Source organism: Sinohyriopsis cumingii, chromosome 4, assembly GCF_028554795.1.
Source record: "Sinohyriopsis cumingii isolate HCF-2022 chromosome 4, ASM2855479v2, whole genome shotgun sequence".
Lineage (NCBI taxonomy): Eukaryota > Metazoa > Mollusca > Bivalvia > Unionida > Unionidae > Sinohyriopsis > Sinohyriopsis cumingii.
In genome coordinates, this window is record NC_142964.1 from 123,923,830 (window position 1) to 123,946,924 (window position 23,095).

The window sequence follows — 23,095 nt, forward strand, 5'->3', positions numbered from 1 at the left end:
TGTGTTATGGTAGTATAACATACCTAAATAAACCGACATATACCATATGTATTACAGTAGTATCTGTTATGGAATTATGTATCTTTTTAATATGTAACAAACATTTTTAATGAGTTGTTTGAGATTATGAAGTTAAAATTTAAATCCTTTAATTCAATGGTTAGTTCTACAGTAAAAGTACATGTATACTTCTTCATAAAAGTTCCTTTAATGATCAGGTCGATCCAAGGTGAAATCAACAGTGTGGAATTCAAAGTACACATGCTCTAGAATTTGACTGGTTCATTAAGATTTGAAGGTCAGAGCAGAACTGTTTTTGTTTATGACTGTTGGAGATATGTTGAATTGATAAGATTTATTTGTTCAAGAAATTGTAGGGAATCAGATTTGCTTATCTGAAACGCAAAATAACACTATATAAGGAATATAAATCATGTTTATTGTTTCAATTATACACAGCGTTAGTAAGAGTAAGAGAGGAATTTGTGGTTTACATGTTGTTTGATATAGCAGAGCAGATCAACTTTTATTTAAATTGTCAGTACATTGAGGAATATGTGAATATATTCAAGGATACGAATATCTATTTTAACTGGATTACATGAAACGTTTCAGGACTTCAGTGACAGTCTATGTTTATGAGATTAAATTGAAGTAAAAAGTAAATAGATTAACAATTCTGTTAAATTCAGTAGTGTTTTATCACAACAGCACATAAGCACGCAAGAAACTTCGTCCGGATGACCATACAATGGTTTCTGGATTAGTAAGAAATTGATATCATTGGGATTACATTCTAGGAATTCATAGACTGTATGTTAATTTTAATTCTTTTCCTTTGTTTGATTTTATGTTTTATTTTTAAAAAATTAGATTTTGGAAACTTGAATGCTTGATAGGTTTACCCTGTTCTGTTACTTAAGTTTACACCCCTAGAAATAATAATAATAATAATGAGGACTTTGTAAAGCACCTAATCTTTAGAAGCTCTAAGCGCTTTACAACATTAGACAACACCTATAATATAAAAAACATATAATAATATTATCACAAAAACAAACACCATAAAATTAGAAAAACATTAAAAAATAAAAAACATGCTGAGAATATTTCAGGTAGGAAACATTATTAGGTCTTTAAGTTTGTTCTTGCAGTCGAAATAAGTGAGTTTTGAGAGCCCTCTTGAATGTGATCACTGTGTCTTTGTGTCTAAGTTCAGTCGACAATTCATTCCACGTTGCAGACCCTGGTATGCAAAAGAACGCTGTCCATATGACTTTGTTTTCATTGTAGGAATATTGGTATATGATTGTCAGAAGAGGAGCGTAAGTATCTTGCTGGTGTGTACACACGGGTGAGATCGGATAGGTATGTTGGACTAGAGTCCGACAGTGAAACATAGCACAGAGAACAAATTTTGTGTTTGATTCTGGATCGAATGGATAGCCAGTGTAGGGTACAGAGCAGCGGGGAGGTGTGCTCTAATCATGGTACTCTAAGTATGATCCGAGCAGCTGTGTTTTGAACTTTTTGAAGTTTCTGGAGTAAATATTGAGATGAACCAGACAGAATTGAGTTACACTAGTCCAGTCTTGAAAGTACAAATGAACACACAAGTGTTTTAGTGGCATCCACTGAAAGATATTTGCAAATTGAGCTGATGCGTCTAAGCTCAAGATATGCAGCCTTGCATATGTTCATGACATGCTGGTGCAATGTGAGAGTACTGTCCAGAGTAACACCTAGGTTTCGTACTGATTGTGTGAATTTAATGTTGGTGTTGCTGATATTTATTGCTTGAGGTAAAGGATGTGAATGAGAAAGTCTTTGTGTTGTGATCAGAATTGCCTCAGTTTTATCATCATTCATCTGCAGCTTGTTACATGTCATTCATGATTTCACATCAGAAATGCACCTCTCTACACCTTGGATGATAGCATCAACTTCAGTTGGGTGGCTAGATTTGTATATTTGCGTGTCATCAGCATACAATTGGTGAGACAATGGATGATAGTCTATGACACTTGAGAGCGACTGAGTGTACACAATCAAGAGAACAGGTCCAAGAACAGACCCCTGTGGAACACAACAACATAGATCAACTGGGCTGGAGTGTATTCCATTTGCAGATACAATTTGTGTCCTGATGACCAAGTAGGACTTGAACCACAGTAAGGCTGTATCATGAATGCCAAATACATGCTGGAGATGGTGAAGTAATATATCATGGTCTATTGTGGCAAATGCTGCAGAAAAATCAAGGAGGGCGAGGACTAATCTTTCCACTATCCAAAGCAGAGAGAATGTCATTAAGAACTTTTAGAAGAGTAGTTTCAGTACTGTGGCAAGGGCGATATGCAGATTGTACATGGCTAAAAAGGCTATTTGAATTTAGATGAGATACAAGCTGGGATAGAACAACCTTTTCTAAGATTTTTTATATGAATGGGATTAGGAACTGGGTGGTAGTTCTTTAAATTATGGTCTAGTGTTGGTTTCTTCAGCAGAGGCTTTACAATGGCAGTTTTGAAAAATGATGGGAATTCCCCAAATGAGTGAGAGGTATTAATAACATCAGTTAGTGAAGGCAATACTGGATGTAAGCATTCAAGCAGCAGTGATGTTGGAATTGGATAAGTTCACATGACTTTGGTGCATTCTTCAGCACGATTGTACGTACAAAATCCATAGAGACAGGTTCAAATGCTGCTAATGGTTGCCGTTCAAATTCTGTATCCCAACTGTAGGTATTAATTGGGAAGCTTGTCCAAAATTGAAATTTAATTGAATATTTTCAAGATCTGAATTTATTTAGATATTTTTGAATATTTAATATTTCAGAAGATTGTATTTTGAAGTTTGAATCTCATTGTTCAAAATTTTGGTAGTCTCTGGTATTTTGATTTCATAACTGAGAAATTAATAGTAAAACTGACAAGTTTTTATCATGACATCCAGAGTAGAGAATTTTACCCAGGAGAAATTACAATCCTTCAAGGACAAGTTACTTGAATTATTACGAGCTTGCTAAGGCAAAGGTTTCTTTGGTAAAACAGAAAATCAAAAATCTCTTCATAGATTGCTTAGTGAACCTGAATGATTTTGATGTAGGTGTTAGACCTTTTGTTTGGACATACTGTCCTAACTCCATTAAAGAGAGTTAGGAAAATGAAATAATTACATAAATACTTAAATAAACTGACACGTATGGAAGTATCATATACATAAAGTGCCACATATACAATATGTATGATGGTAGTATCACACATAAATAAACAGACACTTATACATATGTATTACAGAGTATCAATAACATAAATAAACCGACACATAAACATGTGTACTACAGAAGCAACATATAAATAAACTGACACATACAATATGTATTATTTTAGTATCACATACATACACATAAATACAATACGTATTACAGACAGAAGTATCACATACATCAATAAATTGGCACATATACAAATGTATTAGTGTCACATGCATAAATAAACTGAGACATTAAAATGTTATACAAGTGGTTCCAAATTTGCAAGAAATATCATTGTATAAATCCACTGTAGGATCTGCTGTCCAGGTTTTACACTAAAAATTGAGCAATACACATATTTTTGTATTCTTCCATATTGATGAACCCAGCATGTGACAAAAATTAGGTGGGTGTCTGTTTAAGGACCTTGAATGCCCATGCCAGTTTCATTCTCCCTTGCCTTGAATGCCCAGGCTATGTCCATTCTCCCTTGTCTTGAATGCCCAGGCTATGTCCAGTCTTCCTTGTCTTGAATGCCCAGGCTATGTCCATTTTCCCTTGCCTTGAACGTCCAGGCCATGTTCAGTAAAGACAAAGTATTTGAAGACCCTACCATTTCTTTTGTTTTTTTGGTATCCCCTACCAATTTTAAAAATGAAAAGCATTAAGGATATTAAAAAAATGCACAAAACTTAGTTATTTCATTCACTGATGTATAATTTCTAACCTCAGCGTTGCCAATGGGTCCTTAACAATGTCGAATTGTTGATGTTTCCAAAGTTCCCCATGTAAACAAGCAGTCAGACTGTTCACTATTTTTTCTGGTTTTAGTAAAAACTGTGTTATCTAATATCTGCAATGACTACTAAAGATATTTATAACACAAATTGAACAATTAAACTGGAGGAACTCTTGTATACACGTGTTCAAAGAACTGTAAATCCAGAATTTACGAACTGAGATTTTCAAATGAGGTGAACTACATTACATCTTTTGCTTAAAAACAGACTGGCCCAAACAAATACGGTGATTACATTGCTAAAGAAACTCTGGTCTGATTCTAAGCGGCAACAAGTTGACAGTGTTTGGGACCTGGTGACACTCAAGTTAGAAATTATAAATTAATGAATGAAATGACTAAGCTTTGTCCATTTTTAATATCCTTGACGCCTTCCATTTTAAAAATCAAGGGAGTTCACAAAAACAGGATAGTGTGAGAATATGATAGCATTAAGCACCATTTATGCAGAAAATAGTTGGGCTATACTTTATTGCTTATCTCTTAGGAAATTTTAAAACAGCTGACAAATACTAGAATGGGCTGGAACAGCACAGATATCATTCAATTTTTAAACCCTGTTCATCATCAATTAACAAATGTTAGTTGCTTTTTTTGACAGGGCTGAAAGAAACCTTCCATTTCATGAACTCATTCTAAAAAAGAGCATAATAAGTAAGATTTTTAGATGGAGTTCAGGTTTTAAGGAAAACAGTCATACAAAACCTCTGAAGTATACAGAGAAAATTCCTTGCAATTAATTACTCACTGTATTAAATCATACACAAGGTGATTGGCATTTGGTCCCAAGTTCTGTAGAAGTACTGGAAAGGCAAGCACTGCAGATTTCCTCTCTGCTATGGATGAGTCAGTCTGCAAAATGTATAAGCAGACATACTGAGTGCACATAGTTTTAATTTGCCTTTTTATCTTTCCTTAACTGGATTCTTAATCATTCACATATCAGGTGTGTAAACTGAGTATGATATTTGTTAATTTGTACAGTCATACCTGTTTATTTCGGACCTGAGGTAAGACTGTTGACATAAGTGGGGGGGGGGGCAGAAAAAAAGATAATATCTCATACAGGCTGTATGCAAATGGAAATCATGTTAAGGGGTGACTCATCGGCACAAGGCTATGTTATTAGGTGCAGACCAGAGATTGCCCTGCTTTGGAGCAAGAGGCTAAAAATTGCTATGAAACATTTGCATTTCAAGGCTGTAAACAATTTCTCTAACTCTATTGAACAGAAGCATGCATGGTTTGTATGCCAACCTGAATGTGGAAATTATTTTAGTTTTCAGTATATTACCACTAAGTTCTGTGGGAATGAATTGGTGGCCTGATCACTTGATAGTCCTCAATGTAGGCCTTTATCCCTTGATAGTCCTCAATGTAGGCTTTTATCCCTTGATAGTCCTCAATGTAGGCGTTTATCACTTGATAGTTCTCAATGTAGGCCTTTATCCCTTGATAGTCCTCATAGTAGGCATTTATCCCTTGATAGTCCTCATAGTAGGCATTTATCCCTTGATAGTCCTCAATGTAGGCCTTTATCCCTTGATAGTTCTCAATGTAGGCCTTTATCCCTTGATAGTCCTCAATGTAGGCATGTGCAGGGCATGAATGACTCTGAAGATTATTGACCAAAGGATCTCAATGGTCTGGATCATTTGGTGAAGGTATGTGGTCTTGAACTAAAGTTACTGAACAAAGACCATTATTTTCTCATCAGATTTACCATGGTTGTGACCTCTGACCTCAAGACTCCAGAATCTATAGGTTGCTCATTTAAGCTGAGCGCAGGCCAGCCACAAAGTTTGGTCAAGTAACTTACTCTAGAACAAAAGTTATTCTGCGAAACCCATTTTTCTTCTAGCCATAATAACCCAAATCTGAGCTTTTAGCCCCCAAAATCAAGTCTCTTCCATACCTCACATGCAAGCCCTTTACAAACCTTGATCAAGGCAGGGTTGCATCTAGGATTTGATAAATATGGGTACTTGCCCCCAGTGAATCTGAAAAAAGAAGGGGGGACCAACATAGCCATAGGGGGGGGGGGCTTCCTGTATGGCGTATAAAAAAACCTCAATGTATTCAAAAAGAGCAATAGCAAGTATAATAAGTACATTAAATGCATTTCATATCTTCTGTATATTATAGAATAACACTTAAAACTGAAATCAATGTCTTATATTTTGTAATAACATTCTATCTACACACTAACCATTAAAGAATCAAACCAAAGACTGCAAATAGTGTCACTCCTCTGGCCAATCTTGAACAAAAGTGACTTCCTGCATGTCACATGCTCAATTCTGACAAATCCATACTAAGAAAGATCAGAAGAGCACATATTTTCTTTTCATGGATGACAAAAAAATAATTTTTAAGGAAACATTCGAACCTCAAAATGAATTAGGGAAAGTATATATACAATTTCTATAACAGTTATCTCTTTACTGGAACATATATACATCTGCATCCAGACAGACTGTAACTGTGACTGAATTATTTTGCAAATACGATCACTATTTCTTAAATAACCTCCTGTCCTTCCTCATCCTCCACTCTACCAATGCCTTGTTAAGTTGAAGTCTCTCAGAGGAGGTTCTTCAGTTGAAATCATCATGAGTCTGTTGAGAACCCTTTTTTCTACATGACTTCTGGCAGTTTTGTTTTGATTTTGATTGCTGAATCCTCTCTCACAGTCAGTGGTTTGGTATGGCATAACCATGGCCACTGATGCTAACTGAAGAAGATTTGGAAATGTGTCTGCATGATGTTGATGTACAATCTGCCAGAGTCTGCACATTTTGTCTCTAGGGTACATTTCTCTTTTAATGATAGTCTTAGCAAGAGACCACTCTGTCAAAACATGTTCTGGGTCACACATAAATGACCAGCTTCTTGGTATTTGAAATGTCTGTACTCTCACCAAGTAAGATGCTAATGAATGGACTTCACTGTACTTTCTGCATTAACTCAGATTCTATCACTGTTGCTATGCAATCCTGGAAGAAGAAAAAAAGCCTGATGATAAATCCAAGTATAAAAGTATTTTATTATCATTATTATTATTGTATTATCATTATTATTATTTTATTATTATTACTAAAGTATTTGAGAAATGTAAAACAAATATATTATTAAAGAAAACCAAAGTAAAATGACCAAAATCAAATGTGCAAGAACCGTAACCTAACATCATGGAGTGTCTATGGATGCTGCCTTGAGATAATTCGGTTGTCTTAAGAAAACCCATCAAAGTGTTTAAATGCTAAAATAATATGGCACTAAAGTCTCTCTCTCTCTCTGCTAATTAAAGTCATTCAATTATAGTAATAAAGGAAGTGATTGTACCTGTTTGTATAAAATGATTTTAAAAACAAAAAAACGATATTATATACATCATTGATGGGTCGCTACATATGCACAGTTGTGATGTAAGCAGATTAGGGTCAATGTCATTTGCTGCAATGATCATCAGAGCAAATAATAATAATAACTTATTTACTAAAGCATTACATAAGTTTCAAGCAGTGGGATTTGTCTGACTACTGTACTGTATCACGATATCGACAGCAACTCCTTACATGCTCAGAAAATTATTCAAACAACAGCGACTGTATCATCATTTCAAACACACAAAATCTCATTACAGTGATACTGAAATGTGACCTGTCTAGACAGGAAAGAATTTCATGACAAAAGAAACAGGTACCAATATTGATTAAAAATGAAAAAACATTAACCATCATTAAATGTTGACAGGAAGTTATGACAACTAGCTACCGAATGCAATTTCACTGGCCAATCACGATGCTTGGTGCTATTTTTAGTAACACAGGGATTCCTCAAGATATGCACTGATTGGAACCTAACTGATCATGTTTTGATTGCTTGTTAGTAAACACTTTTTTTCCATCTAAATTTCAATAGAAAAAATGTAAATAAAATAAAAGAACTTACCTGAAATTCCTCTACAGAAGCTCTTGTGAATAGGTTGCATCTCCTCCAACTCATGCTGCCAACACCAACACACAGAAAGTCAACAAAATCTAACAGTCAGTCACATTTTAGAGAAGCAATATTCTCCTTCGCCGAGTAATAGGCAACTGACATAGCATGAACAATGGATTCAGATTTCTGGCTGATAGCTGCCATGCATGCAGTTTCAAGATTTTCACTTAGTTTCAAATCCTGAATTGCCTGTTTGTGAGCTGGTAATTCAACATGTCTGTCAAGGGTTGATGTTCTGAAATTAGCATTTCCAAGTGTGAAAGAATTTTTTGCCAGTTTTACACACCATCTGCAAAGCATCTAATTTTTTTCATTCACTTCAGCCATTGTCGATTTTGTTTCCAATCTGAATTGAAAGGGTGCTTTTTTTCTTGGTGTTTGATGGACCCTTAGTTTCATTGCCTCCATCTTTAAACGTATCATCACAAGCATCGTCCAACACTGGACTAGCCTGAGGAAGTGTTTGTTTGCTGTCATTTTGACTACTGACAGAAACTTCTGCACCCTGACTGTTATTAGAAGTGTTACTGCTGAAATAATGAAAGGGTCCAAGTTTTAACTGATTTAGCCATTTATCACGTCCTGCCAAGCCAGCTTTTGTATCAAACATGATCTTCTGACCTTTGTTATTAACCAATCAGAAATAAGCACATGACATATAGAAATATGTGACGTATTTAGAACTATACAAGTACAACATATTCACCGAGAATGACAACCTGGAATTTAACAGCCCCCAAAAAATAAATAACGCATTCTTAAGAAAAAATGTGCACAATTCCTATTTTTTCTCGGAATTTTGCCCACACAGGATTAAAATCCTGCGAGAAATCTTAAATTGGGGGCAGGACTTGAACGATCACACATCCTAGCTGTAACCCTGTCAAGGTATGTGATCTAAAACAAATGTGTGAAAAAACATACCATTTTTGGGGGCGGGAGGGCTGTGGCTGCGTTCCTTTGAAAAGCGTTGCTGAAGATCCTGTGAGCAATCAGGATGAACATGCTTGCTGGCCAATTTGACAGACCAGGAACAGATGTGAGGTCCCTCAGGTCCTGGAGGGAATGAGACCGCCAAAGAGCATCTCTGCCTCCAAGGGAGCAGCCCTAAGAAGATTTCTTAATGTGATCCAGTAAGACCTTTGAGGTGTCCAGGGTAACATAACTGTGGAGGAGGAGCTCTCCTCTGACTGTGCCATGGACATAGGCAAGGCATGTCTGAAGATTATGGCAACTGCCTCCAGCAAGCACTGTAATGCAGCTGGAAACAGAGATTCTTTCTTCGTAAGAGTGAAGGAAGCTACCAGTAAATGAGAGTGAGGTTATGCTGAAATGTGACCTAGTTTTAAGTGCCAACACATCCAGCATCATAACAGAGGGTGTGCCCAGTTCCACCAAAATATCCCTACTTGCAATGCTCCAGCGATCAGGTGAAGATGGAGCTGGCTGCTAAAAGCATTGTAGAAGGTGGACAAACAACCCCTTGTGTTGCCTAGTGAACTCCTGGCAGCTCAGAAGCCTTTATCTGAGCTCCCTAATTACAGCCACATTGTCTGCTTGTGTGGAGCCAAACAGGAAGGAGGGGGCTGTTCTTCCTCTCACAGACACTCAAGGAAGGTCAAGTAGCATTCTGATCCTCCTGCAAACTCTGTTGCTAGGGGCAAAGTCTGTTGCTAGGGGCAACAAGGATACCCTTACTCAAAGGTCTCCTCTTGACAGAGATATGCAGTTGGATAATTTAGCTTCTCATGAACATGAGCAGGATGAAGATGTCCTGTTGGTCTTGGTGAACTGTAGTGAGTTTGCCCCTAGCCTCTTCCCGCCCATCGTGTCAGATAAGAAAGTGTGTATGTGCAGTATGAAGATGTCCTGTTGGTCTTGGTGAACTGTACCGAGTTTGCCAGTGAACACGCTGAAACAGCAGTTCCTCATTCCTTTGGATCCCCTGCCTCTTCCCACCCACTGTGTCAGATAAGAAAGTGTGTATGTGCAGGATGAAGATGTCCTGTTGGTCTTGGTGAACTGTAGTGAGTTTGCCAGTGAACACGCTGAAACAGCAGCTCCTTGGTATGACTCAGCTGGGGTTTGAACCCGCCAGATGAGAAAGTGATTTGGTCTTTTGATAAGATGGTAAAAAGAGCTGACCACCATCTTTCCCCAGATTTATGTCCCAGAACCTTAGCACAGCAGATGAGAAAATTCTCTCTGGTTAGGTGAGACTCTTGTGGGTTGTCTTGTGCACTGATCAAGGTGATGAGGAAGCAGAACGGCCATTCTTCCTCACCTTATACATGAATTGACTCTTGTCAAGGTCCCATATCTCAACTGACCATACACAACAAAAAGGATAACTGTCCATATGTTCACAAATAGAGCACAAAAGGAAAGATGGTATGTGCATCCCATTAGTGTTTTATGCCTACAGTTGCTAATACTCTGCAACATTTATTTATGCAAAGGAAAAGCAAGAAACACATACTGATGATGACAATGAATAAAGAAGAACCTCAACTAATATATTAATGATCAAAAGTGGTGTGAGACCTCCTATGAGCATTTTATAGATTCACCATATTAGTCAGTGAGTGTTGTTAGAACACCAAAACTCAATACTGATGTTAATGAATGGTGTGACACTGCCTAACATTGATTACTAGGAATGCATCAGTAAAAAAACACAAGTGTTGCTTTCTGTGTTGCATGTGGTTCAAGTTTTTCTTTGGTCATTAAATTTATAGCTCGGAACAACTGCAAAATATACTAAAAACTGGTAACATACAAAGACAGTGAAATCACAGTAATTAAAACTTCAACCAAAACAGTAACAAATTGCTGGCAATGACAACTGTATTACCTGTGGAAAAAAGACCCTCTATGTCTCATTTTCCACTAACACAGGCAGACAATCAAATCTCTGTACATGACGCAAACTGATTAGCTGTATTCATTCGTAACATGGATCACAAAAAACTTGAATTCGGGTATTATGCGTCAATGAAGTGTTTTAGCATTTGGTATCCACACATTTAATTCTAAAAAAGTAATGCTTATAACATATCTTAGCCCAATAGTTGCATAAATTGAATTGGCATGATTAAGGGACCTAACTTGTGATCGGATGGGTTCAATTCCTGCCATCAGATCAGTATTAGGGTGCAAGATACCTCTCTCTCTCTCAGACGTAATTGGTGTAAAAACATTCATGATATAGGATTATAACTAACAGCAGATTTCAGGAGCAGAAACATGATTAAAATGCATCTCCAATGTATTCATGTTTTGCAGTGATAAAACAATTCTAGAAAGTAACAAATTCCAAAAAAGAACAAACAAGAACAATAACTTTGACGATGAATCTGGTAGGAACAGAGAAAATGTCCCACTCATTACAATCTATAAAATAAACATTTGTAAATAATCAAAGACTAAGAAAAACAAATGTTAAACTAAAAGACAAAATGGTTTTACCAAGGCTTGTTTAAAGATGTGAGTTCTCCATTTGGATGCTACATCCTTTGGTAAGAAGGATAAAACCTGCAGTGATTCACAGAGACTTCCTGTATCTAAGGAACATAAAAGAAAAATGAAGGTTTCATTTTGCATTTGTCATTTCTCTATTATCATATTTTTCATTTTTAAATTGCAAATTTAAATGACAGCATGTTCTAAGAGTCAGAGCCCCCAAACTTTTTTAACAAGTTGCCATTATTTTGAATTTCTTACCATTAATTCAATAACAAATATTATATCTAGCATTCGTAGACATCACTTAAGTTATGGTGGCATCCCAATGTAAACTGACCCAATCACAATGTAAAAGAATTTACAAAGCTGCAGATTTCCTAATTTGTGCAATCTACTCATCAAAATTTCATACCCAACTGATCCAGTTTTTCACCAAAAATTATGTAGGTCATATTCCCAATCAATGAAGAAAAAAATACCTGATATCAACTTCTTTTAAGGAAATGATTGGCTCTAAACTAGAAATCTGTCCATATGACATAAATGGACCCACCAATAATTGGTAAAGTTCCAAGTCAAACAGGAGCCACCACAACTTTCTGCAAGGAAATATTGAAAACTTCACATTCTTTATGTAAAGTCTCATAGCAAATTTAATTTCAATCTATTAAGTCCTTCAAAACTTAATGAGCAGAAATTGAAGGTCAAAGTCCCAAGTCAAAAGGAGGTTATAACTCCATAACATGTTACCAGAAAATGATGAAAATCAAATTCAAAGTAGGTCTTCTTATTGTAAAACCTTATATAAAGTTAGTTTCAATCAGTAAGACCTTTAAAATTTACTGATCACAACCCAAATTGGACAAGTAGGATGGACAACAAAAACACTCATTTGCCCTCCAATTACATGAATGGAATAAAATAAGGGAGAACACTCTAAGAAAATTATTATGTAACAGTTAAGACTGTAAGCATCAGTAATTAAAGTTACATTACCAAATATTTAATTCAAAACAAGTGCTCTTAGTGTTTCCTCATGCTGTATCTGACAGTCATAAACTACTCACATAGCAACTCATTTTATCATCAAAAAATGGTGGATAGTACCCAGAAATTTGAATCAACATCAAGAAATTTGCAACTTATATTAAAATTTCATATATTTTATTACAGTTTCTTTCTTAACAACATTCTCAGTCCACTGTAAATAACAACACTTAACAAAATTTCAATCAATGAAAATGTCACTAATTCCTCCTGGCAACAACATTTTAATAAATCATATCAATGAAATAAGTTTTGAAATTCATGTTTAGTTCTATCTTCTAATTCAGTTTCAGTGTAATCATCTTGAATTCAAACATGAAACATATCCATAATAACATCACATATCCAAGGGTATGGCTACCAGGCCAAGTGGGTAACTAAATTGCAAAAAAAAATGTAACTTCACCTTTTTCTTTTCAAAAGCAAAAACAACTTCACTCTGTGATTTATTTTTAAATGTACAATGAGTTACAGTAATTTATGATTTTTGAGATGCCCCCTCACAGTAGCCAGGCAGTTCTGGCAGTGTAGTGTTATAACTATTGGCAAAATGTATTGTATGTGGTGTTGATACCAACTGAAATAAACTTGTGCACATTCAAAGGCATGTGTTTTAATAGCTGCTGACCACTAACCCTTTCCCGAGCAAGTTATCAAAAGGCATGTGTTTTAATAGCTGCTGACCACTAACCCTTTCCCGAGCAAGTTATCACTGCTCAATTTCCACATTCGTTCTACCATTTGACAATGAAAACATACCAACTTCTGTTTTGATACTTAAACATCAATATGTAAATAGCAATTTGTGTTCTAAGAATATAAATGGTGAACAACACTTTCTAATCTAAATTTTTTTGAATGAAGATTTTAACTGCCATATTTGCATTATCTCCTAATAAAATCAGTGAACCTAAAATGGCAGGCATTGTGTCTAGGAAATGTTACTTCATTAGACTGTCTGTTTTCATAAATAATTCAGCAAATAGATTAATGAAGATGTACAATTCATAGATAGCAAAATCTAAATATTATGTGATTAAAGACTTAGCTTAATAATGTAATCATGTATGTCAGAAACATATAGGACAATGCTATGTTTGTGGAATTCAAAATGGGCTGTAACTTTGTAAGGTCATGGTTGTTTTCTGACATTCACAGACTTGTCAACCCTAACAATACTGTCTCAGTAAAGCAGTTGATTTTCTTCTTTAAGTCTGTAACAAAACATAAACTGCTACCGTAAAGCTAGAAAATATATTTAAAGGTTCAGTAATCAAAATATGCAGCAACAGTAAACATGTTCAACTGAAAAGTTTGTAAAGTACAAATAAACCTTATTTATCATTAGTACAGTTGCACAAACTTCAGTTCCAAACCCTCAATGGCTTTTGGCTATCTCTCAACTTGACGTAATAGTTGGAATTTTTTTACACTCAGAGGATGATGGCAATCACATCTCCTGCCTCAAGACATACTCAAATTGACACATTATGTCCAATAAATTATGTCCCTTCCTGCTTTTATTCACAAGAATTGAAACATTCTATTTTATTCTTCTGAGCTGACTATTAGCAGTATTAACACAGTTTAATTTCTGTTTTGTCTTCAACATGCATCACATGCTGGGTGCCATTTTAAAAAAATTATATAATAAACAGTTTGATCACACAGACACATTACTTGAGAAAATATGAGCAGTTTAAAGTATATGTGGTACTGCTGTAAAGTTAGTCTGGTTCCCTGACTAATTCCACTAATCCTAATATGAACTTAGCTTCAAAATCAAACCCGGATGAATCAATTATCCTGATTTTTCAGCAGCAATAATGTTTTCATAATTTTTTATTTTATTCTACAAGTCTGGATTTTAAGGGTCAATTTCATAAGACTTATGGCAAAATCGTAAGGGATGGAAGATGTGCATTCATTTTTATGAAAATATGAAAAAAGATGTGAAACAAATACTGTTTAACCAATACAAGATGTTACTGCAAGTATGTAGGCAAATAATAAAACCATACATTTGCAATCCTATCAATGAACTGTTGTAATGAAGCTAGAAAATAAGTGGTTATATTAAGAAAATCCCTTTTTCTAAAATAGATACAAACACATTATGCATGGAGCCATAAGTGTTCTTGGTTGTGTCGATATGATTGAAAAGAAAGGTCTAGTTCAGTCATATATCAATATTCATTGCTTCAGTTTGTTCTCTGTGGATAGTTAGGGTAATGTTTAATCAGCAACAATGCAGTTTGGATTAACAGTATGGTATGAAATTACTTGCACCTTTGCTAAATGTACATGTTACAGGAGATTGTTCCAAAGTAATTTAAAAATCTTTTTAACCGCCATTTGATACAGAACTTTCAGAAAGTAAATAAAAATTAAGTGGTGGCTTGATAAGCATTTTGGACACTTACAAGACTGATATAATCTGATTACTCCTATTCAAATTACAATGTGCTCTTTTAACGTTGTATAGCCAAAATACACTGCATTTATATCCATCCAAACATAAACTTTCAAATATGAATACAATGGGCATGAATATAATAATTTTTATACACGTACAAAATATGTTTATCATAAACATGTAACAACTCTGATTTTTCAACTTATTAAAGTATTGGGGTTTTTTTCACTGTTAAATTGATACTGAGAAATAGAGAACATAATTCAAATGAGACAAAAAAGATTATATATATATATATATATATATATATATATATATATATATATATATATATATATATATATATATATTGCACTTCTTGATTTGCTCCAACTTCTCCTTGTTTACTGTTCGGCTCACACTTCACCCTAATATGTCCAAAAGGAGAAGTCACCTGTCAATAAAATTCAAGTCTAGCTTGATCCCTTTATGTTTATGAGTGTTTTCTGTGAAAATTACTGAAGTGTCAACCATGTTTTGTTATCCCAATTGTGGAAGTATTTGTTGTATTGCACTCAACTGAAAGCAGACCTGCTTTGTATTGTCATATTAATTACATCTCTTGTATCAAATCAAATAGAGGGTGTGGAATAAAAGAAAAGTTAAAAGGCATGCAATTCCTACCTGCATAAAAGCTAGCTGTCATAGTCATTTGTCCGGTCAACTCATTTTAATTGATCAATCACAGTTACAAATATTACAACACAAGTAATATAATTAATCTAACTTAAATTAGCCTACTCATTCACAAATATGACCTAAGACAGCCAGAACTCAAATTTTTTTCCAGAGTTGAAAAAAAGTCATTTTATTACTTACAATATAATCACAACATCAGTATTTGAACTAAATCAATATTTTTCTATGAGAACAATAAAATAAAAACGAGCATCAACTTGTAGGGTTTCACGAAATGAATGTAACTAGTTTTGAACAAAAAAAAGGAAACTTGTTTTGCTGTGAAATCAACATTAAAAAGCAGTGAAATAATACCCAAGTTTTTTGCAGACAATTTATGATTTTTGAAACCTCTTAGAGTAATGTTGTTAATGGTCTTTCAACGGTTGGGTATCTTGAAAATTAAGGTAATTTATGCATAAAGAAAGCAAACAACTTTGTTAGAAAATGTTCTGTATTGACAATTATTCTCAACTCGATTATAAAAAAAGTATTCAGCTACTGAAAAGCCCCATTACCACTCCCACCCTACCTTTGGGTTTTCTCAATGTCCATCAGGGATGGCATCCACTTCATTTTTTGAGGTTCACTGGTAACTTACCATATCATTTAAAGTGCATGAGTTATCAAGGAAAAGGTGTACCAAAATTTCAGTAGAATAGAGCAACAAATGTAGAATTTGTTGCTGCTGTTTTGGGGTTTATCACCATTTTTCAGCACACAATAGGCTATACATGGCGGCCAGTATTAATGGTGGAGGAAGAACCAGGAAAACCCAGGAAAGAACCACCGACCCATGAGAAGCTACTGGCAAGACAAATGTAGAAGATTTGTAACATTAAACTTGGGCATAGTGCAACATGATGCTTAAAACGTATGACTGACAAGACTGGAAATCCAAGCACAATGCAGCATAAACACTGACACTTTAATTATATTATCAAAGACTTTCACTTCCATGCAGCAACCGATGCAAGAGATATGGAACTTTTAGCACTTAAATGCCAGACCTGAAAACTGTTAGCTTAGAAAAGTGGCCATGGCTCACCAAACTTATCCAGATGAGGCATAAATTAACTAAATTTTCATTTGCAATGAGTTTTTTTTTTTGTTTGTATCACTAAAGCACTGTGTACAGCAGAAATTCTCAGCACCTAATGAGACTACTAACATCCTGACTTAGAATGTCACATCAGAGAAAATCTGTGCAAGTAAAGTTCCTTTTTATTCAACTTAAAGATTTAGTAAAATTATATCAAAATTTAACCTTGTGGACATTACACAATAAGATTTAGTAATACTGCATCACAATTTAATTAAAGAATAAACTCTATGGCTGAAAATGTTGGAATGCAAGTGCAAACAAACTTTCAAAAAAGGAAACTGACAAAATTAAAATGTGAGAGCATCCACATGCAATGTAAACTCACCAAGCTTTTCCACCAGAGCACCAGCTACGTTCATCACTTCTCTGGGGTTGCTGGGTTTAAAATCCAGCCAGGACAGATCATTCTAAATAGGAGGCACAAAGGATATCCAGTCAAATTTATATTGCAAAAAAGCCACATATTCTTCTTGTCTTTTATTTTAACCTTAACAAATGAATATTTCTACTTATTTAAACTTTATTTAATTCATATTCAAAATAATCTACTGAGATGAAATAATTAATTTAGATATATTGCACTTTATTTTTGTTAACTATTGTGTTGTTAATGTACTGTCATGTCATACATTTATGATACTATTATTAAGATGATGATTTGTTTGATAAAGGATAGGTATCTACTTACAGGTAACCATGGTAATGATAGCAGCCAAGTGAAGGTCTGGTATTGATCAGAGTTATATTCAGCTGATTCTGTAAAACAAGAAAATGTGAGATACCCAGTTTGCTTGCTTTATTACAACACTAGACTAGACATAAAAAAAGGGTCCATGGCACACCAACGTCCAACACAATGCCTCAAACTGACCTTGATGTAAAACTGTATGGCTTGATAAATGGACTGACATTGGTAATGCCAACCACATTCATGTTGCCTGTGAAACCGACTTTAATGTAAAACTGTATGATTTAATAGATGAAATGACATTGGTAATGCTAAATACATTTATAACTAAGCATAAGAAAAAGTCGAAGATATTTTAGACATAAAAATGTAAACAAAATGTGAAAGAATATTGAGAAAATCCTTGTTTACCATAAGAACCTGGTTCCTCCAAAAGAGTACATGTAGTCAATATGTTCTATTATTTTACTTAGGGATATTAAGTACTTAGGACACATTCACAAATCTCATTTTATAAAAGAGGGTACAAGCATTTCCATGAAAAAGAATCAAACTGAATGCCCAATAAAAGTCATTTGAGGATTATGGTAAATTATGAAGCAAGCAATGAATTGTTAGATACAAGAAAGAATTACAATGAACAATCAGAATCACTTTTTGACTGAAAAAATTTCCATCCCAATATGTAATCTATCTGAATCCTTCTAGAAGTAATCTGTACAGAGTCTGTCATGACGTCCAGTAAGGCATTTTACCATCTGTTGAAAATTGTATTTTGGTTCTGCAAATGGCATATACAAACCTATTTTCTTTTAAATATCCATGCACACACTGGAATTTAGGTGGAGAGAGTTATTTTGTTTTGTGTTATTGTAATTTTTTTTGCATAAATATTATGAAAAAGTTCTAAAAGTACCTAGAATATAGTTGACCAAGCAATTCGTGTGTCTTATCCTAGTACCAGATACCTGGATCATTATTTCACCTATTCAGATACCTTGTTAATACATTAATAAGCAAACTTCTGAGTAAGGAATATGTTTTTCATAATATCTCCATTTTTTCTGCAAAGAATCTGAAAATAATGTCAGCAGATTTTATGTTTTGACAAGACTCCAATATTACTGAAATCTGAGTATAAGAATGCCTGAAATTTTCAAAAACAACCATATCTAGGTCACCTTTAGTTTTGCCCATGCATGATACCATATAAGTCTTATAAGTCGAGACCAATTGCAAACAACAAAAACCCTGTTCTGCCGTCACATAATAAACTTATAAATAAGGGTCAATACTGTCTGTTCCACTGATTACTCCTGATTACAAACTGCATAGACCCAGATCCACCAATGTATTATGTGATGTCAAAATGGTCCTTACTTTCATATGTGAATCCAGAAACCAAATATGAATGGTCCTTACCTTCATATGTGAATCCAGAAACCAAATATGAAAGGTCATTACTTTCTTATGTGATTCCAGACACCAAATATGAAAGGTCTTTACTTTCTTATGTAAATCCAGATACCAAATATCAATGGTCTTTACTTTCTAATGTGAATCCCGAAACCAAATATGAATGGTCTTTACTTCTGTATGTGAATCCAGAAACCAAATAGGAATCATCTTACATAAAAATTAACAATTTAATGAGGCACAAAAAAGGGATGAAGAAAACTGATTCAGATTATTACTGCTGTACGATGTGATTTAATTGTCTGTGTAGTCCATCATCTCAAAAAAATATGTTTCTGAAAAAGCAATGATTATAGTGTCTATAAAAAAATTCTTATGTAACCCTACATATTCTCAGCATGGAAGTCAATATTTACGCCATCAGCTACTCCAATTTTCAGCAAGGTGTACAAATATATCATGTTGCTATTGACAACTTGAAAAACATGCATTTGAAAAGTTCTGAAGTGTCATCTGATGCAACAAAGACAACATTATGTTCAACTAAAAAGTTTGTACAGTACACAGAACTGTCTGACCTCCAGCCAGTTTCCATGGTGCTCAATGGATCCCTGCTAATCTCTAAACCTGGCATTAGCGTTAGTATTTTTTTATTTCACGTGCTGACAACAATCATCCCATAAGCAATTCACAAACTGACACAACTCATGTCCAAGAAACATAACTGTTGCCTTTCCGGCATTTCTTCAAACAAAGCCAAGAATCTAAATATTTCTTTTTATATATCTCTGCTTTAATGTGTGCATGGAAGTTTTATCCTTGGAAACATATTACTGAAAAAATACTGAATAACAAAGTCTATTCAATCGTATTCAGAAAAGAAATTTAAGATCTGATTTTCCTCAAAATACTGAGCTCAGGCTCAGTTCTTAATTTTAAAAAATGTGTAGATTCATTTTAAGTTAGACATACCTTGAACGGACAACAAAGCTCCAATAGTGTGGACAATAATTATGTAAGCTCTATTGACGGTTTCTGTCTCCCAGGTGCAAGATGTCTGCATGATCTTGACCCAAAGGTCACAAAGAGCCTGGAACTGAGGAAAGCTCACCCAAGCATTAAGATGCCTCAAGTCCTCAGGCAACCTGATGAAAATACCATTCATATAATACTAAAGTGCAATAGTCATTTGTTTTATCTATTATGATGTAACTTTGTTCTCCCAAAAGAGTGATGCCATGAGACAAAATATTTCACACGTTATAAAAAGATGGCCAGAGAGCTCTATTTATGGTAGATATGATAAATATGGTAACAAGAAGAATGAACACAGTCGATATGGTAAATATGGTAACAAGAAGAATGGACACAGTAGATATGGTAAAAACAATAATGAAAACAGTAGATATTGTAAATATGGTAACAAGAAGAATGGTAAAACCAATAATGAAAACAGTAGATATTGTAAATATGGTAACAAGAAGAATGGACACAGTAGATATGGTAAAAACAATAATGAAAACAGTAGATATTGTAAATATGGTAACAAGAAGAATGGACACAATAGATATGGTAAAAACAATAATGAAAACAGTAGATATTGTAAATATGGTAACAAGAAGAATGGACACAGTAGATATGGTAAATATGGTAACAACAAAAATGGACACAGCAAGTTTCTCCATTTACTCCATTTTCAACTGATGCTGAATATTCTCCTTAACTGTTATGATGTTATTTATTTGAGTCTTTCCAACATAAAATTGTCTGGTACACCCCTTCCCCATGTTGTTGAGTAGAATAACTTTTACTTTTCTTCTAAAGCAATGTCTCCATTTACTTAATGACATGTTAATGCTCTGTAATGATTTATTCCTGTTTTGATAATTTTACAGTACTGCAATTTAATTTTGCAGAGGAAATGTTTGTAGAGTGGACAAAATGCCTTCTTTATAAAGGAATTGACACAAAAATGGTCATGTGATTCTTTGGTCTTTGTCTGGTACCATGGTACTTCAGTAACAAAAACATGACACTGGGAAACAGACATCAGTAGAGATAATTGGATTACTTACTGTGTGAATTAAATACTGGTTCTGGACATACATTAAAATAAAATGTGGTCACTTGTATGGGGAAATTTTAATTTTTCCACTAGCACACTGGCCAACGGTCACATTAGTGGGGTGGTCATTCCTGAGGGGTACTTTTGAACACAATTTGTCTGTGCCATGGGATTCTGGCTACAAACAAAAAAAAACGGGTGGCCACTAGTCAGGGGACCATTCAAGAGGTGGACCTTAACTAAAAGGATAAACTTCTCCCAATATTAGTTTACCATACGAGATAATTTGTTTATTTATGCAGCAGAGATCCCAGTGAGATTCCACAACTGATTACTGTAACAAAGTCAAAAGATCTGCATGTGAATCCAGTGAAAGTAATAAACTGATGTCTAAGGTTGTTCTTTCATGAATGGGGAGTGATCACTGCCAGTGCTGCTACCACTAATCCAAGAGGCAACATTTCCAAAAAGATTCAAGTAAATGGCATGACAAAGAGGTCTATCGTGTAAATGTATCCTAGAATGACATAACAGATGGTGAGGATGGACAAAGCACTGCTCATTATTCTAGACTGTCCCAAACTTGACAAATACACGGTTAATACTTATCACGATATATAGTCAAACAATTTTTTAAAATATTAAATCAATCAACAATAAAAAATTATTGCATGGTAGCCTGTAATGGTTCCAGATACTTTGTGCAAACAATGTAATGAATATAGGATAATGAGTTCCACTTATACTAAGTCAAAAAGAAACCTGATTCAAAATATAAATTGTGTCCAAGTTATTAACCATGATTCACACACTATTCTCACAGCAAAAATATCAAAATATCCCTTGTAATTGATAAGAAACCCATCTACATAGAATAAACATCACACATGTAACTTTAAGGACTACAGGAATAACAGTTGCTAAGATAATGTCAACACAAGTCCCATGAACTGTGCCTGACTGTTCAAAAATCACCTTTCAATCACAGGGACCTTGACCTCTGGCCTATTCCTATTGCCAGTATTAATAGCAAGAACACAGAAAAGGATAAACATCTAAACTTGATTTCATGAAAAGACAGATCACAAAGGTCAGAGTTGATTCCAACAATAAAATGCTGGGGATCCAACCTCTAAAACAGGGAATCTTTCATTGTGAACAACTATTTTGGTAAGTTTTTAAGAACATAAACTTCTGGCTTCTAACATCCTCTCCTACATTACTCATATTTCATTTTTATTTTCAGTTGTAGACAACATATTATGAATTGAAAAAGTGAATACGGTTGTTAGGTATTGGAATCACCTCACTGTTTCAGATCAGGCACATCGTATGAATTAGACAATATTAATAAATTATTTTCAAATACAGGTATTTAGTCTTTAGTTTGTTCCGACTCTATGGTCACAAACAAAGTAACAGAAAGAAGTAAAACCAACAACTTTTGTGAAACTTAACAAATAAGTATGAAAATTATAATTGAAAATGTGATAGGAATTTACATTATAATGAAGTGAACCCAAAATAATCCTGTTAAAGTCTAAAAGAATAAAAAGTTCAGTATAAATTTCAAACCCTGGTCCTCCAAGAATAGTGACATTATCAAGATAGTATCATCAAGAATAGTTAATACAAAATAATAGTATAGTCCAAAAAATGAGCACTTTGTACTTCAACTGAACAGTTCAAACAAATGTTTTTCCTCTTGAATAATATCAAAGTACAACATCAAAACAGACATTCAACAGGAACACAAGAGGACGACTCCAACATAGTAATAAAACTGACTGCTTAGATCTCTCCTTATATGCACCGTCCATTCCAATAATGTTTCACAATATACCCTGTGTGATTGATCTTACTACTCATTTTGCCTTGAATTTGCCTTATTCATGTGACCCAGCCCAACCAATGGGAAGTTACTGAATTCTTCTAGAACCGTCCAAACCCCATCAGCTAATGAGAAATTAATACAACGGTAACATTAAATTTTATTATTAAGATTATTATTAGTGATTGTCAACACATGAGCATCTATTTATAGATCCTATGTAATTTTAGGCTCTTAACAGACCCTATCTCATGAAGATAAAATCTAACTAAAGCTATTCTG

The 23,095-nt window shown here is 34.4% G+C and overlaps 1 protein-coding gene across 4 annotated transcripts in view; it reads right to left on the bottom strand.

The window, feature by feature from the left end:
• Positions 1-23,095, bottom strand: part of LOC149802036 (serine/threonine-protein kinase atr-like) — a 305,327-nt gene that overhangs the window by 219,212 nt on the left and 63,020 nt on the right. For all 4 annotated transcript variants that reach the window (XM_089956441.1, XM_089956438.1, XM_089956439.1 and 1 more), the window contains 5 exons: positions 19,890-20,062; positions 17,502-17,569; positions 17,139-17,220; positions 11,532-11,626; positions 4,807-4,910 (listed from right to left, as the gene is read on the bottom strand). In XM_089956441.1, coding sequence (XP_089812567.1) covers positions 4,807-4,910; positions 11,532-11,626; positions 17,139-17,220; positions 17,502-17,569; positions 19,890-20,062 — 522 coding nt within the window. The remainder of the gene's footprint in view (positions 1-4,806; positions 4,911-11,531; positions 11,627-17,138; positions 17,221-17,501; positions 17,570-19,889; positions 20,063-23,095) is intronic.